Source organism: Salmo salar, chromosome 09, assembly GCF_965601325.2.
Source record: "Salmo salar chromosome 09, fSalSal1, whole genome shotgun sequence".
In the NCBI taxonomy this organism is placed as follows: Eukaryota; Metazoa; Chordata; class Actinopteri; order Salmoniformes; family Salmonidae; genus Salmo; species Salmo salar.
Window position 1 is genome coordinate 155,917,929 of NC_138299.1, and position 25,357 is coordinate 155,943,285.

Below are 25,357 nucleotides of genomic sequence, written 5' to 3' on the forward strand. Positions count from 1 at the left end.
GCATTTAGCTGTGTTTTTGGTTTTTGTGACATATATGGTTGCTTTGAAAATGGCTGTGTGATTATTTTTGGCAGGGTACTCTCCTGACATAATCTAATGTTTTGCTTTCGCTGTAAAGCCTTTTTGAAATCGGACAGTGTGGTTAGATTAACGAGAGTCTTGTCTTTAAAATGGTGTAAAATAGTCATATGTTTGAGAAATTGAAGTTATAGCATTTATGAGGTATTTGTATTTCGCGCCACGCGATTCTACTGGCTGCATCCCACCTTGCCCAGGGAGGTTAAACCACTCGAGTGCTTTAGCAGTATGCTGGGGGTCATTGTCCTGCTGGAAGGTAAACCTCCGTCCCAGTCTCAAATCTCTGGAAGACTGAACCAGGTTTCCCTCAAGAATTTCCCTGTATTTAGTGCCATCCATCATTCCTTCAATTCTGACCCGTTTACCAGTCCCTGCCCATGAAAAACATGATGGTGTTCTCGGGGTGATGAGAGGTATTGGGTTTGCACCAAACATAGCGTTTTCCTTGATGGCCAAAAAGCAACATTTTAGTCTCATCTGACCAGAGTACCTTCTTCCATATGTTTGGGGAGTCTCCCACATGCCTTTTGGCGAACTTATTTTTTTCTGGCCACTCTTCCGTAAAGCTGTCGTGGAAAATTGCAAGATTATGTTATAATGCTTGTATTGTATTATAATGGTTGTAATAGAGGACAGAATGGAACATTGTCTACATATGTGTGTGTGTCTTACTGAGGATGGGCCTCTATGAGATAGCACTGACAGAGGTGATTTATGATGTCTTTGGGTAATAAAGCCTAAAGAGCATTCCAGATAACATGGAGCTAATGATTCTGTTCTATACTGTACCAGGGAGAGACGGTTCCAGTTTGGAGTAGGAGGACCAGACACTGGTCTATACAATGAAAACTGTTGACACAGCAGTTGCTGTCTGCTATGTTTTATAGTTATCTTTCATACAAAACTTAACCTTGTGACCCATTCTTTGTATCTGTGGTTCGTCATGTACGTTGAGAGGGGTGTATCTTGGCTATAAAAGATCTTTGTACTTTTGTGTAGACACTTTCAATGGTTACACAAAAGTACAAAGATCTTTTATAGCCAAGATACACCCCTCTCAACGTACATGATGAACCACAGATACAAAGAATGGGCATTATTGAAAGTCAAAGTGCTATTGCAAAGCTCTTATTATTAAAGATGTAGTTTAAGTATAACTCTGACTGGTGTGTGAAGTTTGTAACTCTCCTCATTTGGTAATGCAGAAATTAGCCACCACAAAGCCCAGCTCTGTGGAGTGTACGGCTTAAAGTGGTCCTATGGACAGATATTCCAATCTCCACTGTGGAGCTTTGCAGCACCTTCAGGGTTATCTTTGGTCTCTTTGTTGCCTCTCTGATTAATGCCCTCCTTGCCTGGTCCGTGAGTTTTGGTGGGCGGCCGTCTCTTGGCAGGGACCCTGTGCCATATTCTTTCCATTTTTTAATAATGGATTTAATGATGCTACGTGGGATGTTCAAAGTTGTGGCTATTTTTTTATAACCAAACCCTGATCTGTACTTCTCCACAACTTTGTCCCTGAGCTGTTTGGAGAGGTCCTTGGTCTTCATAGTGCTGCTTGCTTGGTGGTGCCCATTGCTTAGTGGTGTTGCAGACTCTGGGGCCTTTCAGAATAGGTGGTTATCCTGTCTGGGTTGGCGCCCCCCTTGGGTTGTGCCGTGGCGGAGATCTTTGTGGGCTATACTCGGCCTTGTCTCAGGATGGTAAGTTGGTGATTGGAGATATCCCTCCAGTGGTGTGGGGGCTGTGCTTTGGCAAAGTGCGTGGGGTTATATCCTGCCTGTTTGGCCCTGTCTGGGGGTTTCATCGGATGGGGCCACAGTGTCTCCTGACCCCTCCTGTCTCAGCCTCCAGTATTTATGCTGCAGTAGTTTATGTGTCGGGGGGCTAGGGTCAGTCTGTTACATCTGGAGTATTTCTCTTGTCTTATCCGGTGTCCTGTGTGAATTTAAATATGCTCTCTCTAATTCTCTCTTTCTCTCTTTCTTTCTCTCTCTCGGAGGACCTGAGCCCTAGGACCATGCCTCAGGACTACCTGGCATGATGACTCCTTGCTGTCCCCAGTCCACCTGGCCGTGCTGCTGCTGCTCCAGTTTCAACTGTTCTGCCTGCGGCTATGGAACCCTGACCTGTTCACCGGACGTGCTACCTGTCCCAGACCTGCTGTTTTCAACTCTCTAGAGACAGCAGGACTGGTAGAGATACTCTCAAAGATCAGCTATGAAAAAGCCAACTGACATTTACTCTTGAGTTGCTGACTTGTTGCACCCTCGACAACTACTATGATTATTATTATTTGACCATGCTGGTCATTTATGAACATTTGAACATCTTGGACATGTGCTGTTATAATCTCCACCCGGCACAGCCAGAAGAGGACTGGCCACCCCTCATTGCCTGGTTCCTCTCTAGGTTTCTTCCTAGGTTTTGGCCTTCTAGGGAGTTTTTCCTAGCCACCGTGCTTCTACACCTGCATTGCTTGCTGTTTGGTGTGTTAGGCTGGGTTTCTGTACAGCACTTTGAGATATCAGCTGATGTAAGAAGGGCTTTATAAATACATTTGATTTGATTTGACTTGATTATATATAGTGTGACACATCATGTGACACTTAGATTGCACACAGGTGGACTTTATTTAACTAATTATGTGACTTCTGAAGGTAATTGGTTGCACCAGATCTTATTTAGGGGCTTCATAGCAAAGGGGTGAATACATATACACGCAACACTTTTCCATTTAATTTCTTTTAGAATTTTTTGAAAGAAGTTATTTTTTTCATTTCATTTCACCACTTCACTGGACTAGAGAGCAGAGGGACTGGACCAGAGAGCAGAGGGACTGGACCAGAGAGTAGAGGGACTGGACCAGAGAGCAGAGGGACTGGAGCAGAGGGACTGGACCAGAGGGACTGGACCAGAGAGCAGAGGGACTGGACCAGAGGGACCAGAGAGCAGAGGGACTGGACCAGAGGGACTGGACCAGAGAGCAGGGGAACTGGACCAGAGAGCAGAGGGAGTGGACCAGAGGCACTGTACCAGAAAGCAGAGGGACTGTACCAGAGAGCAGAGGGACTGGACCAGAGGGACCAGAGAGCAGAGGGACTAAACCAGAGGGACTGGACCAGAGAGCAGAGGGACTGGACCAGAGAGCAGAGGGACTGGACCAGAGAGCAGAGGGAGTGGACCAGAGGGACTGTACCAGAAAGCAGAGGGACTGGACCAGAGAGCAGAGGGACTGGACCAGAGAGCAGAGGGACCAGAGGGACTGGACCAGAGAGCAGAGGGACTGGACCAGAGAGCAGAGGGGCTGGACCAGAGGGACTGGACCAGAGAGCAGAGGGACTGGACCAGAGAGCAGAGTGACTGTACTGTAGGCAGGGCCAGCTGTGTGTGTTGTGGGTGGGATGTCAGACAGACAGGGACCCTGTAGCCCCAACCATAGGGGACAGTGTGGAGGTGGGAGACATGCAGTGGATAGGAGCTGGGGGAGAATATGGGAGCAGGGATATGGCAGTCATGCCATTTTGTTCAGGCGGTTTTTGTCATGCAAAAGACTGCTTGTCTCACGGTAATTGACCATTAATTAACATAAACATGTTTCATATCTCCCAGCCTCCACACGTACAAGCTGCTGATGTGGGTCTTTGCAACATCTATATTTAAAAAAGTATAATAAATCAATTTAATATAAAACCGTCACAACAAATCCATTATTGATTTTAGTCAGGTCCAAAGAAACAGTATCATATGAAGAAAATGTATTTCAGAAGAACAGAACATGTAAGAACATCTTGTCACATTCTGACCAGTAAAGGGGTTATTGTAGTTTGGTCAGGACGTGGCAGGGGGGTATTTATTTTATGTGGTTCGGGGTGTGTTTTAATGTAGAGGGGTGTTTGGTTAGTGTTTTCCGGGGTTTTTGGGCTATGTTCTATGTTAGTATATTTCTATGTTCTACTCTAGTCTTTTTAGTTCTGTTTAGTTTATTGATTTGGCCTTCAATTGGAGGCAGCTGTTCCTCGTTGCCTCTGATTGAAGGTCCTATATAGAGGGGTGTGTTTTGTTTGGGTTTTGTGGGAAGTTGTGGTTGCATAGCTGTGTTTAGCCTGTAATCCTATTCGTTCGATCGGCTTCTTGTTTTGTTTGTTTACGTGTTCAATAAAGTTAAGATGAGCACTCAACCCGCTGCATTTTGGTCCACTACCTACGACGACCATTACACATCTACTGTAAGCCTATGTTATCTGGCTATGCTCCATGCCATAGTCTGTTGGCTTGTTCATTTAGCTGACAAGATATGTTTATAAGTCCTGTGCCATTTTTTTATTTGATTTTATAGTAAGAATAATATAATTGAACTTAGCTGAGAAAAAATGTAATCCATTACGGAGCGACTGCGTCTACGAAGTGGCTATGTCGAGCGTAAAAGTGATAATTTGAAACAGGTCCTATATACTGTATGCTAGATTTCGATTCATTTGGCCACATTAGTTGTGAATGATACAAACCTTGGAATGTGTTAGAAATACAAACATACTGAATATGGGTTGCATGGTGTGGGAAAAAAAAGCTTGCTTTCTGTTCCTTGCCTCAGGCTGCACACGCTGTTCTCTCATCAAGTGATCATATTTTCACCCCATTAGACTGTTCTCAATTGAATCTCGTCTTTACTAATATGTAAAATTTGTTTTGATTTAGAACGGCCCATTATCAAATGGGCAGGAACAGGAACAGGAGTGGGGGAAAAAAGACATGTCATCTGCATACACGAATAGCGAATGGAGGCCGCACGCTTTCCCACCGGTCCGTTTTGTAGGCTGCTTCCGTTTTACAGAGGAGCATGTGCTGAATTCATATGAGCAGCTGAAAAATATACTGAACAAAAATATAAACCCAGCATGCAACAATTTTGAAGATTTGAATGAGTCACAGTCGATTGAAATGAATTCATTAGTCCTCAGAATGTTTTTCCCCACAGAAGGGCTTTATTACAGACAGAAATACTCCTCCGTTTCATCAGCTGTCCAGATGTGGAGGTCCTGGGCTGACATGGTTACACGTGGTCTGCGGTTGTGAGGCCGGTTGGATGTACTGCTAAATGATCTTATGGTAGAGAAATTAACATTCAATACTCTAGTAACAGCTCTGTGGACATTCTTGCAGTCAGCATGCCAATTGCACACTCCCTGAAAACTTGAGACATCTGTGGCATTGTGTTTTGTGACAAAACTGCACATTTTAGAGTGGTCTTTCATTGTCCCCAGCACAAGGTGCACCTGTGTAACGATCATACTGTTTAATCAGCTTCTTGATATGCCACACCTGTCAGGTGGATGGAATATCTTGGCAAAAGGAGAAATACTCACTAACAGGGATGTAAAGAAATTCAAACTTGTGCACAAAATTTGAGAGATATCAGCTTATTGTGTGTACGGAACATTTCTGGGATCTTTTATTTGAGCTCATGAAACATGGTACCAACACTTTACATGTTGCGTTCATATTTGTTCAGTATAAATATACAGTATTTCACTCCACGCATCAACCACTGTTTGAGGAGCATGCTCTCTCTACCCAGACAGGTGATATTTAAACTCTGTATGCCATGGGCTCTCCAACCTTGTTCCTACAGCTAACCGGTGCTTACTTTGGGAAACCAAGTGAAATTTGTTAATGAACATCGATAGTAAGATGTTTTCGCAACCAAACACATTTCTCTAAACTGTTGACAGCCCGTCTGCGCACTCGAGAAAATAATAAATGAGAGAGAGGAGGAGATGGAAACGCAAGGTGGTGAGATATTAACTATGTATATTAACTATGTATACCTATACATGAACTATTTATAACTATATATAACTAGATATAACTACATAACTATATATTAACTGTATATAAGTATGTATAAACTGTACATAACTATGTATAACTATATATGAACTGTATATAAGTATATATTAACTTTATATTAACTATATATAACTATATATAACTAGTTCAAATATAACTATATATGAACTATATATAACTATATATTAATTGTATATAAGTATATAGTAACTGTACATAACTATGTACAACTATATATGAACTGTATATAAGTATATATATAGTTATTATATAACTATATAATAACTATATATAACTATATATGAACTATATAACTATATATTAACTATATATGAACTATATTTTAACTATAGATAACTATATATAACTACATAACTATATATTAACTGCATGTATATAACTATAAATTAACAATATATGAACTATATATGAACTATATTTTAACTATATATGAACTATATATAACTATATAACTATATACAACAAAGATATTCAGTTTCTTGGCAATTTCTCGCATGGAATAGCCTTCAATTCTCAGAACAAGAATAGACTGACAAGTTTCAGAAGAAAGGTCTTTGTTCCTGGCCATTTTGAGCCTGTAATCAAACCCACAAATGCTGATGCTCCAAATACTCAACTACTCTAAAGAAGGCCTTTAATCAGGACAACAGTTTTCAGCTGTGCTAACATAATTGCAAAAGGGTTTTCTAATGATCAATTAGTCTTTTAAAATTATAAACTTTGATTAGCTAACACAACGTGCCTTTGGAACACAGGAGTGATGGTTGCTGATAATGGGCCTCTGTACGCCTATGTAGATATTCCATAAAAAATCATCCGTTTCCAGCTACAATAGTCATTTACAACATTAACAATGTCTACACTGTATTTGCGATCAATTTGATGTTATTTTAAATGGACAAAAATTTTGCTTTTCTTTCAAAAACAAGGACATTTCTAAGTGACCCAAAACTTTTGAACGGTAGTGTAAAACTATATATATATATATATATATATATATATATATATATATATATATATATATCTCTATATATACTATATATATATACTATATATATATCTATATATTAACTATATATTAACTATATATTAACTATATCTAACTATATATAACTATATATATTAACTATATATATATAACTATATATTAACTCTATATAACTATATATTAACTATATATTAACTACATATAACTATATAACTATATATTAACTATATATTAACTATATATAACTATATATATATAACTATATATTAAATCTATATAACTATATATTAACTATATATTAACTATATATAACTATATATATAACTATATATTAACTCTATATATTAACTATATAACTATACACTACCGGTCAAAAGTTTTAGAACACCTCCTCATTCAAGGGATTTTCTTTGTTTTTACTATTTTCTTCGCTGCAGTGAAGACATCAGCGAAGACTATGAAATAACACATGTGGAATCATGTAGTAACCAAACAAGTGTTAAACAAATCAAAATATCTTTTATATTTGAGATTCTTCAAATAATCCCCCTTTAACTTGATGACAACTTTGCACACTCTTGGCATTCTCTCAATCATCTTCACCTTGAATGCTTTTCTAAGTTTTGAAGGAGTTCCCACATATGCTGAGCACTTGTTGGCTGCTTTTCCTTCACTCCGCGGTTCGACTCATCCCAACCCATCTCAATTTGGTTGAGGTCGGGGGATTGTGGAGGACAAGTCATCTGATGCAGCACTCCATAACTCTCCTTCTTGGTCAAATAGCCCTTACACAGCCTGGGGGTGTGTTTTGGGTCATTGTCCTGTTGAAAAACTAATGATAGTCCCACTAAGCCCAAACCAGATGGGATGGCGTATCGCTGCAGAATGCTGTGGTAGCCATGCTGGTTAAGTGTGCCTTGAATTCTTAATAAATCATTGTTTCTTGGCCTAAGCAAGTCTCTTCTTCTTATTGACATCCTTTATTGATGTCCAGTAATTTGACCATGAAGGCCTGCTTCACACAGTCTCCTCTGAACAGTTGGTGTTGAGATGTGTCTGTTACTTGAACACTGTGAAGCATTTATTTGGGCTGCAATTTCTGAGGCTGGTAACTCTAATGAACTTATTCTCTGCAGCAGAGGTAACTCTGGGTCTTCCTTTCCTATGGCAGTCCTCATGAGAGCCAGCTTCATCATAGTGCTTGATGGTTTTTGTGACAACACTTGAAGAAACTTTCTTGAAATGTTTCTTATTGACTGACCTTCATGTCTTAAAGTAATGATGGACTATCATTTCTCTTTGCTTATTTGAGCTGTTCTTGCCATAATATGGACTTGGTCTTTTACCAAATAGGGTTATTTTCTGTATACCCCCTACCTTGTCACAACACAACTGATTGGCTCAAACGCTTTAAGAAGGAAAGAAATTCCACAAATTAACTTTAACAAGGCACACCTGTTAATTGAAATGCATTCCAGGTGACTACCTCATGAAGCTGGTTGAGAGAATGCTAAGAGTGTGCATTAAAGGGTGACTATTTGAAGAATATCAAATAGAAAATATAACACTTTTTTGGTTACTACATGATTCCATATGTGTTATTTCATAGTTTTGATGTCTTCATTATTATTCTACAATGTAGAAAATAGTCGAAATAAAGAAAAACCCTTGAATGAGTAGGTGTTCTAAAACCTCTGACCGGTAGTGTTTATAAGTACATATAACTAAATGCATGGTGGTGAGATGTTAATTATATATAGATATCTAAAGGTCATGTGTCATCCAATTAATTCTGAAAGTATAAAAAATGCCCTATCACCAGGCTATTCAAAATCCAATATAAATTCCCTCTAATTGTTGTCTAACTGTTAGCAGCCCTGCACAATCAATGAACCAACAGCATCTCCTAAGGCTATACGATCACTCTCAGACTAAAGCATATACATGTAGGAGTGTAAACAGTCCATCCAGTATGCCTAATAACACAGTCCACACTCAAAGGCGATTAGTCTACTAGACTAGACTTCAAAATAAAATTATCCTAAAATCTGTTTTTTTTTTATCTGTCATGCATAAAATGCGGTATGCTATGCATTATATAATGGCACAATTATAATTTTAATAGAGTTTATTTTTTGGTTTCAGGCTTGGTCTCATAAGCCTATGCAATATACAGGGATTGGATAGGGCTTTAGTCATGTCTTGTGTTTGGTGCTATGTTTATAGGGGTGAACAGGTTCAAGAGAGATATGTGGAGTGGACATCCGAAGAGGACTCTGTTGAGGGTGGCAGTGTGGGTGGGAGACCGTGATGATGATGAGGGTAAATGTGGTGGATAGATCCTTTGGCAGGGACAGCAGTGAGTGTGTGTATGTGTTTTGTGTGACAGCATATGAGTGGCTTAAGCGGCTTTGGGACAGACAGGGACACTGGATGGGACCCATGGCAGGGTTGACTGAACATGGAGAGGGGAGCCAGGGGAGAGGGGGGCCAGGGGAGAGGGGAGAGGGGAGCCAGGGGAGAGGGGGGGCCAGGGGAGAGGGGAGCCAGGGGAGAGGGGAGCCAAGGGAGAGGGGAGACAAAGGAGAAGGGGGCCAGGGGAGAGGGGGGCCAGGGGCAAGGCAATGAGGACACAGATTATTTTGCCTAAAAGCAAGCCTGTCTGTGTGTGTGTGTTTGTGTGCATGCATGTGTGTGCGTGCAGTGGGACTTCCCTTCTGCAGAACTGTCTGTCTGTATGCATGTCAACGGCGCGCGCATGTGTGTGTGTGTGTGTGTGTGTGTGTGTGTGTGTGTGTGTGTGTGTGTGTGTGTGTGTGTGTGTGTGTGTGTGTGTGTGTGTGTGTGTGTGTGTGTGTGTGTGTGTGTGTGTGTGTGTTTGTGTTTGTGTTACAGTGGGTCCATGCAACAATACCACGCAGGTGGGCATTATTATAAACATTGTCCCGATCAAGAGATCCCAGCAGAGTGTGCTGTGGTGGAAACATCAACATCAAATAAAGACAAAAAACACACAATACATTATGATGTCATTACCTAAATATATTGCCTATTTAGAACCTACTACTACAAAAACAATGAAAAATACCATTCCTCATTGAGGCTGGGCAGGAGTTCCCAAACGGTCTATCCAATTATGTCTCTCTCTGGAGAAGTCATTTATCCCTAACTCCTCCCCTACGTGGCGCCTGCACCAATAAAATGTCCATATAACGTAAGGCTCTTAGTTCATGATTATGGCTGTTGAAATGTCTGGCAACAGGTCATTTTAAAAAAAAAATCATGGTTGTGAATGGTTGCTCTTATGCTCACATATCATTGTCTTAGGTTCACGTTTAGTCTTACCCAAATAATACAAGTTACAGGAACACTTAAGGAGATATACCACAGATTTTAGTTTTACATGTTATTCCAACTCAATCCTTTATCCTCTCACCAGAATGAGGATTGATAAGATATTTCCCTCTGATCATGGCATCACAGTGGACGCAGTTGTGACAAAGGATATTACCATCAGGAATAATAGACATGAAATGTGATGCTTTTTTTCCCCCCATAGGTACATCTGACCTGAGTAAACAATCCCGTAAAAGTCTCTTATAGGAAAACTTTGGGTGTCTTTTAACCACATCCTTGATCGACCTTGAAATAAGACTGCAGGTGAGGAGAGGGATTCTTTGACGTGATCGCAACAATGTCCTCAGTTTGTCTTACTCTGATAAGGCAATTTTCCAATAATTCTTCTTTATTACCCTTTTGTTTTGAATCATTCACATAAATCGTTGGCATGTACAGTACATCAAATGATAAATCAGTGTCACAAATGCGCCTAATGCGAAGCGATTGGATTTTTTTAATGAGGGTGTATGATAACTGCTGAAAGGAATTTATATCCGTTTTTTTTCTATACACCTACCACACATTACACTGCAGTACTGTATCACAAATTCGAATCCAGGCTGTATCACAACCGGCCGTGAATGGGAGTCCCATAGGTCGGCGCAAAATTGGCCCGGGTTTGGCCGGTGTAGGCCGTCATTGTAAATAATAATTTGTTCTTAAACTGACTTGCCTAGTTAAATAAAGGTTAAATACAAATTTCAAAATGTACACTAACTGAACCATAGAGATTTTACCCAGAGTACACGCAAAGACTGTACACATTTTCTATCTACATTAAAACCAAGTAGAAAAACATTAGGAAACAATCGTCTTACCTCATCTGTAATCTGACTGCCAAACGTTACCCATGTACCTGAAACAGAGACAGAGATAGCAGTTAGAAGTTGTAGCATCACATAATTTTGAAACTTTGGTGCTTCTATGTGCAGTACTCTACATATGCCCAGTACTTCACTTGGGCAGGAGTTCAACGAAACTGAGTACCAGCACCTCAAATTTTCTTCTGCTTGAGTTCAGCACCTCCTATAGAATATTAGCTCAAAAAAGATTGAGGTGTTCCTGTACCTAAATATAAACAGTACCGGCACCCAAAATGAGTGCCGGAACCTATTTCAGTCCAGGTCAAGCACTGCCTATTCCATTGTCACAATGTCAGACATTGTTCTAACAGTTACTAAACATGTGTAAATGTCCCAATCGTGTGGAGAGACAGACCAAAGCGCAGCGTGATTGGAGTTCCACATCTTTATTTTTTGTGAAACTTTAAACAAACCAAGAAACAAACAATGACCGTGCAGTACTGCGGTGCAACATGCACTCACTCAAAAACAATATCCCACAAAACACAGGTGGGAAAAAGGCTACCTAAATATGATCCCCAATCAGAGGCAACGATTACCAGCTGCCTCTAATTGGGAACCATACAACTCACCAACATAGAAGTACAATGACTAGAACACCCCCTTAGTCACGCTCTGACCTAAACACCACAGAGAACCAAGGGCTCTCTATGGTCAGGGTGTGACAGTAAAGGCTGAGACTGGGATGTCGGTAGGAGTAATTCCTACAGGCCTAATCCCTGAGACAACACTGATGAGCACCTGCAGACAGCAGACATCAGATGCCGGCACTCCAGTATACGGGACAAATCTGTCCTGTCAGGAGAACAGCATGCAAGCAGAGAACATCATGTGTACAGAGCAGTGGCGGCTCCTCAGAGGAGGAAGGGGAGAACCATCCTCCTCAGTGAATTACATTTTTTTTTAAATAGTGAAACATAAAAAAGTTATCATTTAAATAAAACTATACACAATATATTCACGTCACCAAATAATTGATTATTAAAACACACTGTTTTGCAATTAATGTCCACAGTAGCCTCAACAGCACTCTGTAGGGTAGCACCATGGTGTAGCAGCCGGAGGACAGCTAGCTTCCATCCTCCTCTGGGTACATTGACTTCAATACAAAACCTAGGAGACCCATGGTTCTCACCTCCTTCCATAGACTTACACAGTAATTATGATAACTTCTGGAGGACGTCCTTCAACCTATCAGAGCTCTTGCAGCATGAACTAACATGTTGTCCACCCAATCAAAGGATCAGAGAATGAATCTAGTACTGAAAGTGTAAACTATAGCTAGCTAGCAGTGCAGTGAATAAAATGTAGTCAGTATTTGACTCAAAGAGAGAGAAAGACAATAGTTGAACAGTTTTGAACAAATTCATTTCTTTAAAAATGAAGGAGAAGCAAGAAAGTGAGAGAGCAAGTTATATTTCATTGTATTTTTTTCCCTTTCACGTTCACTTAGCTAGTGAATGCAGATCGCTAGTTTAGCCTACTTATACACCCGGCTCAAACAGAGAGGGATGCTATGTTAGCCAGCTGGCTATGGCTATCCAACACTGGAACTCATCTAAGTCAAGGCAAACTTTTGGTTTTATTCATTTATTGCCACCGGGGCCCGCCGGTGGAACTGCTAAACTGCTTGCTGACTGTATACTGTACTGGATGATTGTAGCAGGTTTAGTAATGCATTAGTTCTAGTAGCTATGTTGACTATGACGTTAGCTAATATGGTGACAACGATGTAGGCTGTGATTAGCGCTTAGCGGTTATGATATGAACATTTTGCTTGAACGTTTTTTTCGCCTGGTCACAGACAGCTGATTCGTTGTGCACTGAAGTCCACAAGCGAAGGGAAAAGGTGAGAGGAGGAGAGCGCGTAGATGAGAGAAGGAATTATGCGATCATGCTGTTTTCCTTTCACACAATTATCTTCTTGTATATTTCTATTAAAATAGAATAGAAAATAATAAAAATCTAAAAAGAAAAGAGTAAAATAGAATAGACGAGGGCCATGGCGATTGCGATGAGTAAGCTGTCTTCCAGGCTGTCTGCACCCATCATTCACCACTGTCCCACTGCCCACATCCACCTGTCTGCTCTGTAACCCAGCCTTGTCCTGACCCACTGCCCACCTCAACCTGTCTTCTCTGGGACCCAGCCCTGTCCCGCTAAATAACACAAAGACACTCTGTGCCCTTTTAATAGAAACATTACACTACTCGTTTGCTCTAGTCGGTCTCCCCATCTACACACCAGCTACACTACGGCTATATGGTCTGTCTCATTGACTGTCCCAAACCCTGGTAAATCCTCCACTACGGCTATATGGTCTGTCTCATTGACTGTCCCAAACCCTGGTAAACCCTCCACTACGGCTATATGGTCTGTCTCATTGACTCTCCCAAACCCTGGTAAACCCTCCACTACGGTGTCGTGTCTTTGGCTATGCCGGATTAAGTGATATAAAATTCTTTCTCTGTAATTAATATCACCTGATTCTCTAATCATGTAAATGTAATTAACTAGAATGTCGGGACACCACAGAAGAGTGTTTATAGAGCTGTTATCTTCCGAATAAACTCTTAAAAACTTTAATATTTTACATCGATAGCCATCAATATTAATCGTCACCTTATTTTCAGTCTCATAATGAAAGTTGTAAATTCTTGGTTTTCTTCACGAACCCTGGCTAACAAGTTGAATCAGCAATACAAAATTGGGTTTAATTATTTATTTACCAAATACCAAATACTAATCACACAGAATTACATATACACAGAATACAAATTATGTCATACAGAAAACGTGGCGGCTCGTTACACAAAGAAAGGGGGTTGGGCTTGAATGAAAGAGTGGGAAGACTGACGAACAAAAGAAACAGCAGCTATGCTATCGTAAATACATTATCGTATGCAGTCTAAATTACCGCCCATTTGGAAAAGGAAAATGCAATAAATATTTACTCTGAGCTGCGCTTCGGTAGGTTGGTCGTAGATGCTGGCCGGGTTGGCCAACAGATCTTCCTGTCCTCGGAAGAATGTCTCTTTTGGTAAATTGGATACGTTGTAGTATCTTCGTCGTGTGTTAGACTGGATCCGTCGTCCGTCCTTTCCTAGCCCACGTCTACAGCGGCCGCTGCTAACTCAACGGCTAGGAAGTATCACTTCTGTAGTGAATAAGCGTTCAAAGTTCATACCATTCGCAACCAAAGCTCACGCCGAGGTTGGCTTAGTTCTGTACTTGACATGTGTGTCCTTTTAACACAGAGGCTGCAGACCTCACGTAGTGGAACTCTGGTTACATTGTGTCATTGTCTTATATAGTGGTGAGGGGAGAAGGGTGTGTTTCATCGTTTATAACCCCTGTCTCTTCACAGGGGCGGGCCACTGATTAAGCAGGGCACTTTCCTTATGAAAACCCATTCTCTCAATTGGAAGCTAAAATTACATTTAATCTCCTAACAAACAATCTCAATATCAAACATTTAAATTGCACAACAATTCCATGTGAATTTGATAACTAGAATGTGTGGACTTTCCCAGGTACAGTTTATGTCGTCCTGTCATCAGTCATAATGTCTCAGATGACAACCGAACTGACATCCATATTCATTAAGTTCCAACGCATATTTCCAACTGGTTCTATTACCGAAATATGGTTCCTTTCCCCCCACTTGTTTGATGTTCCCAGACTCTCTATATTTAACAAAGGCTATTCAACAGTCCTTCAGTAGGGTCAGAGAGAGAGGGGATGGAGAAAGGCATTTATGGGGGGGGTCACAAACCTTACCCACAGGCCAACGTCATGACAACGGCTATATGGTCTGTCTCATTGACTGTCCCAAACCCTGATAAACCCTCCTCCACCTAAGATCAGGGAGACATAAGCGAAGGAGGAGAGAGGATGGGAGAGATCGAAGAAGAGGAGATGAGAGGTGATATGAAAATAAAAGGTTATTCAGAAAGTGCTGAAGGATCAGATTACACTGATCAATTTCTCCCTGACTCACATTCTGTTGCCTCTTCCCTAGCCAATTAGCATGAAGGAAACACACACACACACGCACACACACACAGACACTTAGTTTATATTCTCCCTCCTAGCCAATTAGCAAGGGAGAAAGCCAGTGTGGAACTTATCGACCGTACCGCAGAACAACCGTAAATCGAATGGCGGTCGAAGCGCTAACCCGTTTGGTAATTGTATATTTACAGCGGCAGTTAATTATAAGCAGTAAAAACGTCAAGAGGGACTTCTCACATTGAATCGTTCAATCTATCAACACTCTGTATCAGCAGAATTCAGGACTGCAGTGTAGTGTACCGAAAGCACAGATGGCCATGAACCAAGGACTGTAGCCTGCTGTACCGAGAGCACAGATGGCCATGAACCAAGGACTGCAGCATGCTGTACCGAGAGCACAGATGGTCATGAACCAAGGACTGCAGCGTGCTGTACCGAGAGCACAGATGGTCATGAACCAAGGACTGCAGCGTGCTGTACCGAGAGCACAGATGGTCATGAACCAAGGACTGGAGTGTACTGTACTGAGAGCACAGATGGTTATGAACCAAGCGCCATCTTATTTAATCACCTGATATAATTTACTCATTCAAGGGTTTTTCTTTATTTTTACTATTTTCTCCATTGTAGAATAATAGTTAAGACATCAACATTATGAAATTACATCTATGGAATCATGTAGTAACCAAAAAGGTGTTAAATTAATCTAAATATATCCACTCTTTCCCTTGATGACAGCTTTGCATACTCTTGGCATTCTCTCAACCAGCTTCACCTGGAATGCTTTTCCAACAGTCTTGAAGGAGTTCCACATATGCTGAGCACTTGTTGACTGCTTTTCCTTAGCTCTGTGGTCCAACTCTTCCCAAACCATCTCAATTGGTTTGAGGTTGGGTGATTGTGGAGGCCAGGTCATCTGATGCAGCACTCTAACTAATGTCCATTACTTGTATTTCTTGGACCAACCAATTTCTTGGACCAACCAAGTTATTGGTGTCCTTTAGTAGTGGTTTCTTTAAAGCATTTTGACCATGAATGCTTGATTCACGCAGTCTCTGAACAGTGGTTGTTGAGATGTGTCTGCAGCAGAGGTAACTCTGGGTCTTCCTTTCCTGTGGCGGTCCTCATGGCGGTCCTCATGAGAGCCAGCTTCATCATAGCACTTGATGGTTTTTGTGACAACACTTGAAGAAACTTTCAAAGTTCTTGAAAATGTCCATATTGACTGACCTTCATGTCTTAAAGTAATGAGACTGTCGTTTCTCTTTGCTTATTTGAGCTGTTCTTGCCATAAAATGGACATGGTCTTTTACCAAATAGGGCTATCTTCAGTATATCCCCCCCTACCTTGTCATAACAAAACTGATTGGCTCAAATGCATTAAGAAGGAAAGAAATTCCACAAATTAACTTTAACAAGGCACACCTGTTAATTGAAATGCATTCCTAGTGATAACCTCGTGAAGCTGGTTGAGAGAATACCAAGAGTGTACAAAGCTGTCATCAAGGAAAAGGGTGGCTACCTTGAAGAATCTCAAATATAAAATATTTTTTTATTTGTTTAACACTGTTTAGGTTACTACATTATTCCATATGTGTTATTTCATAGTTTTGATGTCTTCACTATTATTCTACAGTGTAGAAAATAGTAAAAATAAAGAAAAACCCTTGAATGAGTAGGTTTTCTAAAACTTTTGACCGGTAGTGTACATATTTATTTTATTTAACAGTTATCTGCAAGTCAGTTCAGAACAAATTCTTATTTACATTGACGGCCTCCCAAAAGGTGAAAGGCCTGCTGTGGGGACGGAGGCTGGGATTAAAAAAATTAAATACACATAAATATAGGACAAAACACACATCACGACAAGAGAGACAACACAACACTACATTAAGAGAGACCTAAGGCAACAACATATTATGGCAGCAACACATGACAACACAGCATAGTAGCAACACAACATTACAACATGGTAGCAGACCAACATGGCAGCAGCACAAAACATGGTACAAACATTATTGGGCACAGACAACAGCATAAAGGGCAAGAAGGTAGAGAAAACAATACATCACGTGAAGCAGCCACAACTTTCAGTAAGAGTGTCCATGATTGAGTCTTTGAATGAAGAGATGGAGATAAAACTGTCCAATTCTAGTGATTTTTGCAGCTTGTTTCAGTCGCTAGCTGCAGCAAATGGAAAAGAGGAGTGACCCAGGGATGTGTGTGCTTTGGGGGACCTTTAACAGAATGTGACTGGCAGAACGGGTGTTGTATGTGGAGGATGAGGGCTGCAGTAGATATCTCAGATAGGGGGGAGTGAGGCCTAAGAGGGTTTTATAAATGAGTATCAACCAGTGGGTCTTGTGACGGGTATACAGAGATGACCAGTTTACAGAGGAGTATAGAGTGCAGTGATGTTTCCTATAAGGAGCATTGGTGGCAAATCTGATGTCCGAATGGTAAAGAGCATCTAGCCACTCGAGAGCACCCTTTCCTGCCAATCTATAAATTACATCTCCGTAATCTTGCATGGGTAGGATGGTCATGGGGTTAGTTGAAAGGGGTTAGTTTGGCAGCTGGGGTGAAAGAGGAGCAATTACGATAGAGGAAACCAAGTCTAGATTTAACCTTAAGCTGCAGCTTTGATATATGCTGAGAGAAGGACAGTGTACCGTCTAACCATACTCCAAAGTACTTGTATGAGGTGACTACCTCAAGCTCTAAACCCTCACAGGTAATAGTCACAGCGGTGGGGAGAGGGGAATTCTTCTTACCAAACCACATTCCCTTTGTTTTGGAGGTGTTCTGAACAAGGTTAAGGGCAGAGAAAGTTTGTTGGACACTAAGAAAGCTTTGTTTTAGAGCGTTTAATACAAAATCCGGGGAGGAGCCAGCTGAGTATAAGACTGTATCATCTGCATGTAAATGGATGAGATAGCTTCCTACTGCCTGAGCTATGTGCTTGATGTAAGTTTAGAAGAGCGTGGGGCCTAGGATCGAGCCTTGGTGACTCCTTTGGTGACAGGCAGTGGCTGAGACAGCAGATGTTCTGACTTTATACACTGCACTCTTTGAGAGAGGTAGTTAGCAAACTAGGCCGAAGACCCATCAGAGACATCAATATCCCTTAGCCGGCCCACAAGAATGGAATGGTCTATAGACATCAAGAAAGCCAGTCAGTTGATTGTTGACAAGTTCTTTCAACACTTTTGATAAACAGGGCAAAAAAGAAATTGGACAAAAACAGTTAGGATCAGCTTGATCTCCCCCTTTAAATAAAGGATGCGCCGTGGCTGCCTTCCAAGCAATGGGAACCTCCCCAGAGAGGAGAGACAGGTTACCTTAAAGAAGAAAGGGTCTAAACCATCTGTCCCAGATGTTTTTTTGCAGTCAAGTTTAAGGAGCTCCTTTAGCACCTTTGACTCATAGACATAGAATCACTGGCCACTTTAAATATTGGACACTAGTCACTTTAATAATGTTTGCATACTGCTTTACTCATCTCATATGTATATACTGTATTCTATCTACTGTATTTAGTCAATGCCACTCCGACATTGCTCGATCTAATATTTATATGTTTCTAATTCCATTATTTTACTTTTAGATTTGTGTGTATTGTTGTGAATTGTTAAATACTACTGCACTGTTGGAGCTAGGAACACAAGCATTTCGCTACACCCGTAATAACTTCTGCAAAACAAGTGTATGTGAGCACTAAAATTTGATTTGATTTGAAGTACAATAACAATATAGCTACTGTAGTAGGTCAAAACTGTGTGCTGGAAACCTTGATAGAGCATGGGTGAAATAGGCATTGTGGTGCCCATGTGAATTTCCTTTAATTTTGGGCTTCAGATCAATGCCTAATCTCACTTAAAACATTGTATTTTGTTTTTAATTTTCATGGAAGGTGATTATACAACATTAGTTTGGCAAGATGGCGAGAGTTTGGCAAGATGGCGCTGACAGAGATGGTCGCCTCACTTCAAGTTCTTAGGAAACTATGCAGTATTTAGTTTTTTTATGTATTATTTCTTACATTGTTACCCCAGGAAATCTTAAGTCTTATTACATACAGCCGGGAAGAACTATTGGATATAAGGGCGACGTCAACTTACGACCAGGAATGCGACTTTCCCGAAGCGGATCCTCTGTTTGGACCACCACCCAGGACAATGGATCTAATTCCAGAAGCCGACCCAAAACAACGGCGCCCGCAGAAGGGGAAGACGGAGCGGCCTCCTGGTCAGGCTCCTTAGACGTGCACGAGTATACTACTACGATACTACGAGTATACTACCAGTATACTACGAGTATACTACTCACCAATGTCACCAATGTCTTGACAACAAGGTAGATGAAATTCGAACAAGGATTGCCTTTCAGAGAGACATCAGAGATTGTAGCATTCCCTGTTTCACAGAAACATTGCTGTCTCGGGATATGTTGTCATAATCTTTTCAGCCACCTGCGTTCTCCATGCATATCGGCGACAGAGAGAAACACCTCTCTGGGAAGAAGAAGGGCGGGGTGTATGCTTCTTGATTAACAACTCATGGGGGCAGCCTGTAGCCTAGTGGTTAGAGCGTTGGGCCAATAACCGAAAGGTTGCTAGATCAAATCCCTGAGCTGACAAGGTGAAAACCTGTCGTTCTGCCACTGAACAAGGCAGTTAACCCACTGTTAACCCACTGCCGTCATTGTAAATAAGAATTTGTTCTGAACTGGCTTGCCTAGTTAAAAAAATTAACAACATACAGGAACTCAAGTCCTTCTGCTCACCTGACCTAGAATTGATTACAATCAATTGCTGGCCATTTTACATCCCAAGAGAATTCTCGTCAGTAATAGTCACAGCTGTGAACATTTCCCCTCAAGCAGACACCAAGATGGCGCTTAAGGAACTTCACTAGACTATGTAAACTGGAAATTATACATGCTGAGGCTGCATTTATTGTAGCTGGGAATTTTAACAAAGCAAATTTGAAAACAAGGCTACCTAAATTCTATCATATTGATTGCATTACGCCCAGGGGTAATACACTCAATCACCGCTACTCTAACTTCTGCGATGCATACAAAGCCCTCCCCGCCCTCCCTTCGGCAAATCCGACCACAACGCCATCTTGCTCCTACCGTCTTATAGGCAGTAACTCAAAAAGGATGTACCAGTGACTAGAACCATTCAACGCTGGTCTGACCAATCGGAATCCACGCTTCGAGATTGTTTTGATCACACGGACTGGAATATGTTCCGGTCAGCCTCAGAGAACAACATCGACCTATAAGCTCACTCGGGGAGTGAGTTTATAAAGAAGTACATTGGAGATGTTGTACCCACTGTGACTATTAAAACCTACCCTAACCAGAAACCGTGGATGGATGGCAGCATTCATGCAAAACTGAAAGTGCGAAAGAGATCTGGTAATATGGCTGAATATAAACAGTGTAGATATTCCCTCCGCAAGGCAATCAAACAAGCGAAATGCCGATACAGAGACAAAGTGGAGTCGCAATTCACGGCTCAGACACGAGACGTATGTGTCAAGGTCTACAGGAAATCACGGACTACAAAAAGAAAACCAGCCACGTCACGGGCACCGACGTCACGCTTCCAGGCAAATTAATCACCTTCTTTACCAGCTTTGAGGATAATACAGTGCCACTGTCACGGCCTGCTAACAAGGACTGAGCCTCCCCCTCTCCTTCTCCGTGGCCGACTTGAGTAAACATTTAAAAGTGTTAACCCATGCAAGGCTGCTGGCCCAGACGGCATCCATTTTTTTTACATTTACATTTTAGTCATTTAGCAGACGCTCTTATCCAGAGCGACTTACAGTAGTGAATGCATACATTTCATACATTGTTTTTTTTTTTTTGTACTGGCCCCCCGTGGGAATCGAACCCACAACCCTGGCGTTGCAAACACCATGCTCTACCAACTGAGCTACAGGGAAGGCATCCCTAGTTGCGTCCTCAGTGCATGTGCAGACCAGCTGGCTGGTGTGTTTACGGAAATTTTCAATCGCTCCCTATCCCAGTCTGTTGTCCCCACATGCTTCAGAATGGCTGCCATTGTTCCTGTACCAAGAAGGCAAGGATAACTGAACTAAATCATAAAGTGCTTTGAGAGACTAGTCAAGGATCATATCACCTCCACCTTTCCGGCCACCCTAGACCCACTTCAGTTTGTATACCGCCCCAACAGGTCCACAGACGACACAATCGCCATCACTCTGCACACTGCCCTATCCCATCTGGACAAGAGAAATACCTATGTAAGAATGCTGTTCATCGACTACAGCTCAGCATTAAACACCATAGTACCCTCCAAGCTCATCACCAAGCTGGAGGCCCTCGGTCTCAACCCCACCCTGTGCAATTGGGTCATGGACTATCTGATGGACCACCCCCAGGTGGTGAAGGTAGGAAACAACATCTCCACTTCTCTGACCCTCAACACTGGTGCCCCACAAGTGTGCGTGCTCAGCCCCCTCCTGTTCTCCCTGTTCACCCACGACTGCATGGCCATATCCGCCTCCAACTCAATCATCAAGTTTGTAGACGACACTACGGTGGTAGGCTTGATTACCAACAACAACGAGACAGTCTACAGCGAAGAGGTGAGGTCACTCGGAGTATTATGTCAGGAAACAACCTCTCACTCAACGTCAACAAAACAAAGAAGGTGGTCGTGGACTTCAGGAAACAGCAGAGGGAGAACCCCCTATCCACATCGATGGGACAGCAGTGGAGAAGGTGGAATGTTTTATGTTCCTAGGCGTACACATCACAGACAAACTGAAATGGTCCACCCACACAGACAGTGTGGTGAAGAAGGCGCCTCCTCAGGAGGCTGAAGAAATTTGGCTTGTCACCCAAAACCCTGACGTATCATAGCCTGGTACGGCAACTGCACTGTCCTCAACCACAAGGCTCTCCAGATGGTGGTGCAGTCTGCACAACGCATCACCGGGGGCAAACTACCTGCCCTCCATGACACCTACAGCACCCGATGTCACAGGAAGGCCAAAAATATAATGAAGGACAACAACCACCCGAACCACTGCCTGTTCACCACCCTATCATCCAGAAGGCGAGGTCAGTACAGGTGCATTAAAGCTGGGACCGAGATAATGAAAAACATCTTCTATCTCTAGCTAAACAGCAATCTCTAACTCAGAGAGGCTGCTGCCTACATAAAGACCAAATCACTGGCCACTTTAATAAATGGACCACTAGTCACTAAATAAAGTCACTTTATATAATGCCACTTTAATAACACATATTACATTACTCATATCACATGTATATACTGTATTTTATACCATCTATTGCACCTTGCCTATGCCGCTCGGCCATCGCTCATCCATATATTTATATGTACATATTCTCATTCACCCCTTCAGATTTGTGTGTATTAGGTAGTTGTTGGGGAATTGTTAGATTACTTGTTAGATATTACTGCACTGTCGGAACTAGAAGCACAAGCATTTCGCTACACTCACATTAACATCTGCTACCATGTGTATGTGACCAATACAATTAGATTTGGTTGGATTTTGAGTTGATTATTATATAACATTATAATGCAGATTAACAGCAATAAAAGTTAAGTAAAAATGAACAGTAAAGTAATAGTTATAGGACAAAAAATTCGCTTTTCTTTAAAAAACAAGGAACGGTAGTGTACATTCATCAGATATAGTTGACTTTGTAAATACAATTCAGAGTTGGCCACAATGGCTCTTGACAAGCTACAGGTTTATGCAGGCTTTTTTATTCAAGCCCAGTTTCTATCACACCTGATTCTACTATTCATGGTCTCCATGAACAGCTGAGTAGTAGAATCAAGTCTGGTAGCACTAGGGTTGAATAAGAAAGCCTGCATCAGCCTGTGGATCGTCAAGAGCCATTTTGATAGTTCCTGATACAAACACTGCAACAAATGACAAACTGTTGAGAAACACCTGCAAAATACAATGAGTCATGAGACAATTATAAAACTCTTCAAAGAAATGATAGGCATATTTACAAATCTGAAATTGGATATGTGCTCTAAACCCTTGAATACAAAACTTCAGCTACAAATGTCCTAAGTAATGCTGTACACAGTTTTCCTACTGCAGTAAAAGAGCACACATGTCCTCATGTATAAATGACAGTGTAAATATGAATACAGGTGGGAGAATTCAGAGATTTGGAAACAGAACGATACGTTTTAAGTATTGATTGTTTGTGAAGTACCCTGTTTACTGCGTGCGTTTGAATTGGCATAAGTCGTTTGTCAGTTCCACATGGGCCAACTTCCATTTCCCTGTGACAGGCGCATGCCCACAATCTGCTACTCTTCCATAAAAGCACTGTGTCCCTAGGCAGTACCATAAGGATGGCGTAAATCTCACGGATGTGGGCAACGACCTCTTCCTGAAGAGTCTGAGAGCTGGTCACTCCTCCGTTCTAGCAAGACACACGCAGTAGTACACACTACCACACTGATTGCCACTTGCCTGCCACTCCTTGAACCCAAAGGCTCTTTGAAGAGCCCCCTAAGAAATTAAAATACGTGTGTGTGTTTGTGTGTGTTGCTAAGGGGCTGTCAAAACTATAAACAAAATAACTGTGGAAATGTATTCTCCGGGAGGCAAACCCACAGTTGTCAGAAACACAGGCGGTACCTCTAACCATTACACTACTCGTCTTACCTTAGTTTGGTCTGTGCAGTGCAAATGAACGTGAGCAGCGTGGCAGTTTCCCAAAGTTTGGTGGTTTTAAACTTAAAGTAATTAATGTTAACTAGCTGTGTTTTTAATATATATTGTGGTAAAATGAACTGGCCATGCACATTAGCTAACGTTACAGTTTTACGTTGGCTAACGTTACCTAGATAGTTAACGTTAACTAGATATCATAGCAGCCAAGGACGTTCGCTATCCAATTTGTGCATGTTTGTGCTCGGTTACACGCAAGTCTCTAGATCAGCAGTTTTCACTTCAACCTTCTATGAAAAACATTACCTGGCAAAATGTAGATAGGTAGCTTTCCTTGTTTGTTGGTTAGATACCTAGTCAACGTTAGCTCTCATCTGACTGGTATAATGTTACGTTAGTTAAGTAGGTAGGTAGCTAGCTATCTAGCTAATCCCCAAAAAATAGCACATTTATTGGCGAGCTACCTTTATTTGCCTGTTCGTTAGCTAGATAGCTTTGCTCTGACTGGTGTTAGCTAGCTACAGAGGCTAGCTGCTGGACTTTGTACAAGCAAGCTAATGTTAGCTAGGTAACGTTAGCTAGTTAGCTACCTAATATATCAATATATCTGCATGCGTTTTTATTGATTAGCTTGCTTGAACACCACCATATAGCTAGCTAAATACAGTAGTCTAGGTTTGTTCCATACACTTCTCATGACTGGCAGCATGGTGCAAGCAGCTGTGTTGTTGCCTAGCAACTGACCTGGTGTTATAACACCTAGATTCGGCAGAAAATACATTAGCATTGCCAGAAATGTTACAAAAAGGTAGCACATCATTGGTTCTTAAAGGTAAAAAATGAGCATGTGAGAGCCTTAAATTATAAATCTAATCAAAACTGTTGTGAGATTGATAGCAAAGAGTATGACTGTGTGTGAGATTGATAGTAAAGAGTATGACTGTGCGTGAGTTTGATAGTAAAGAGTATGATTGTGTGTGTTTTTAATAGTAAAGAGTATGACTGTATGTGTTTTTAATAGTAAAGAGTATGACTGTGTGTGTTTTTAATAGTAAAAGTATGACTGTGTATATTATGTTGGTAGCATTGTTGCATGACAGACTGTGGTTAAAACCTAACTGTTGTATAATTGTCACTCTGCGTGACCTGACCTGTTATTAGGGTGATGAGGCAACCTGTTCACTAATGCTCAGTGGCAGGAGGACTCAAAGACACGCACGCACGCACGCACGCATGCACACGCACGCACGCACGCACACACACACACACACACACACACACACACACACACACACGCACGCAATCTCCACCTGCCTAAATACACATTTTGGCATTGCTTCCTAACAGAGACCCAGTTTGGCACCCTCTCCACCTTGTCCTACCCCCTGTCCTCCTGCCTTGCTGTCCCATCTCAGGCAGTGTATGTCACG

At 41.6% G+C, this 25,357-nt stretch overlaps 1 protein-coding gene across 1 annotated transcript in view; it reads right to left on the reverse strand.

Moving 5' to 3' along the window:
* The window catches only part of kcnab1a (potassium voltage-gated channel subfamily A regulatory beta subunit 1a), a 132,983-nt gene that overhangs the window by 44,744 nt on the left and 62,882 nt on the right, over window positions 1-25,357 (reverse strand). Inside the window, exon 3 of the mRNA XM_045724825.2 lies at window positions 11,155-11,192. Within this exon, the coding sequence (XP_045580781.1) occupies window positions 11,155-11,192 (38 nt within the window). The remainder of the gene's footprint in view (window positions 1-11,154; window positions 11,193-25,357) is intronic.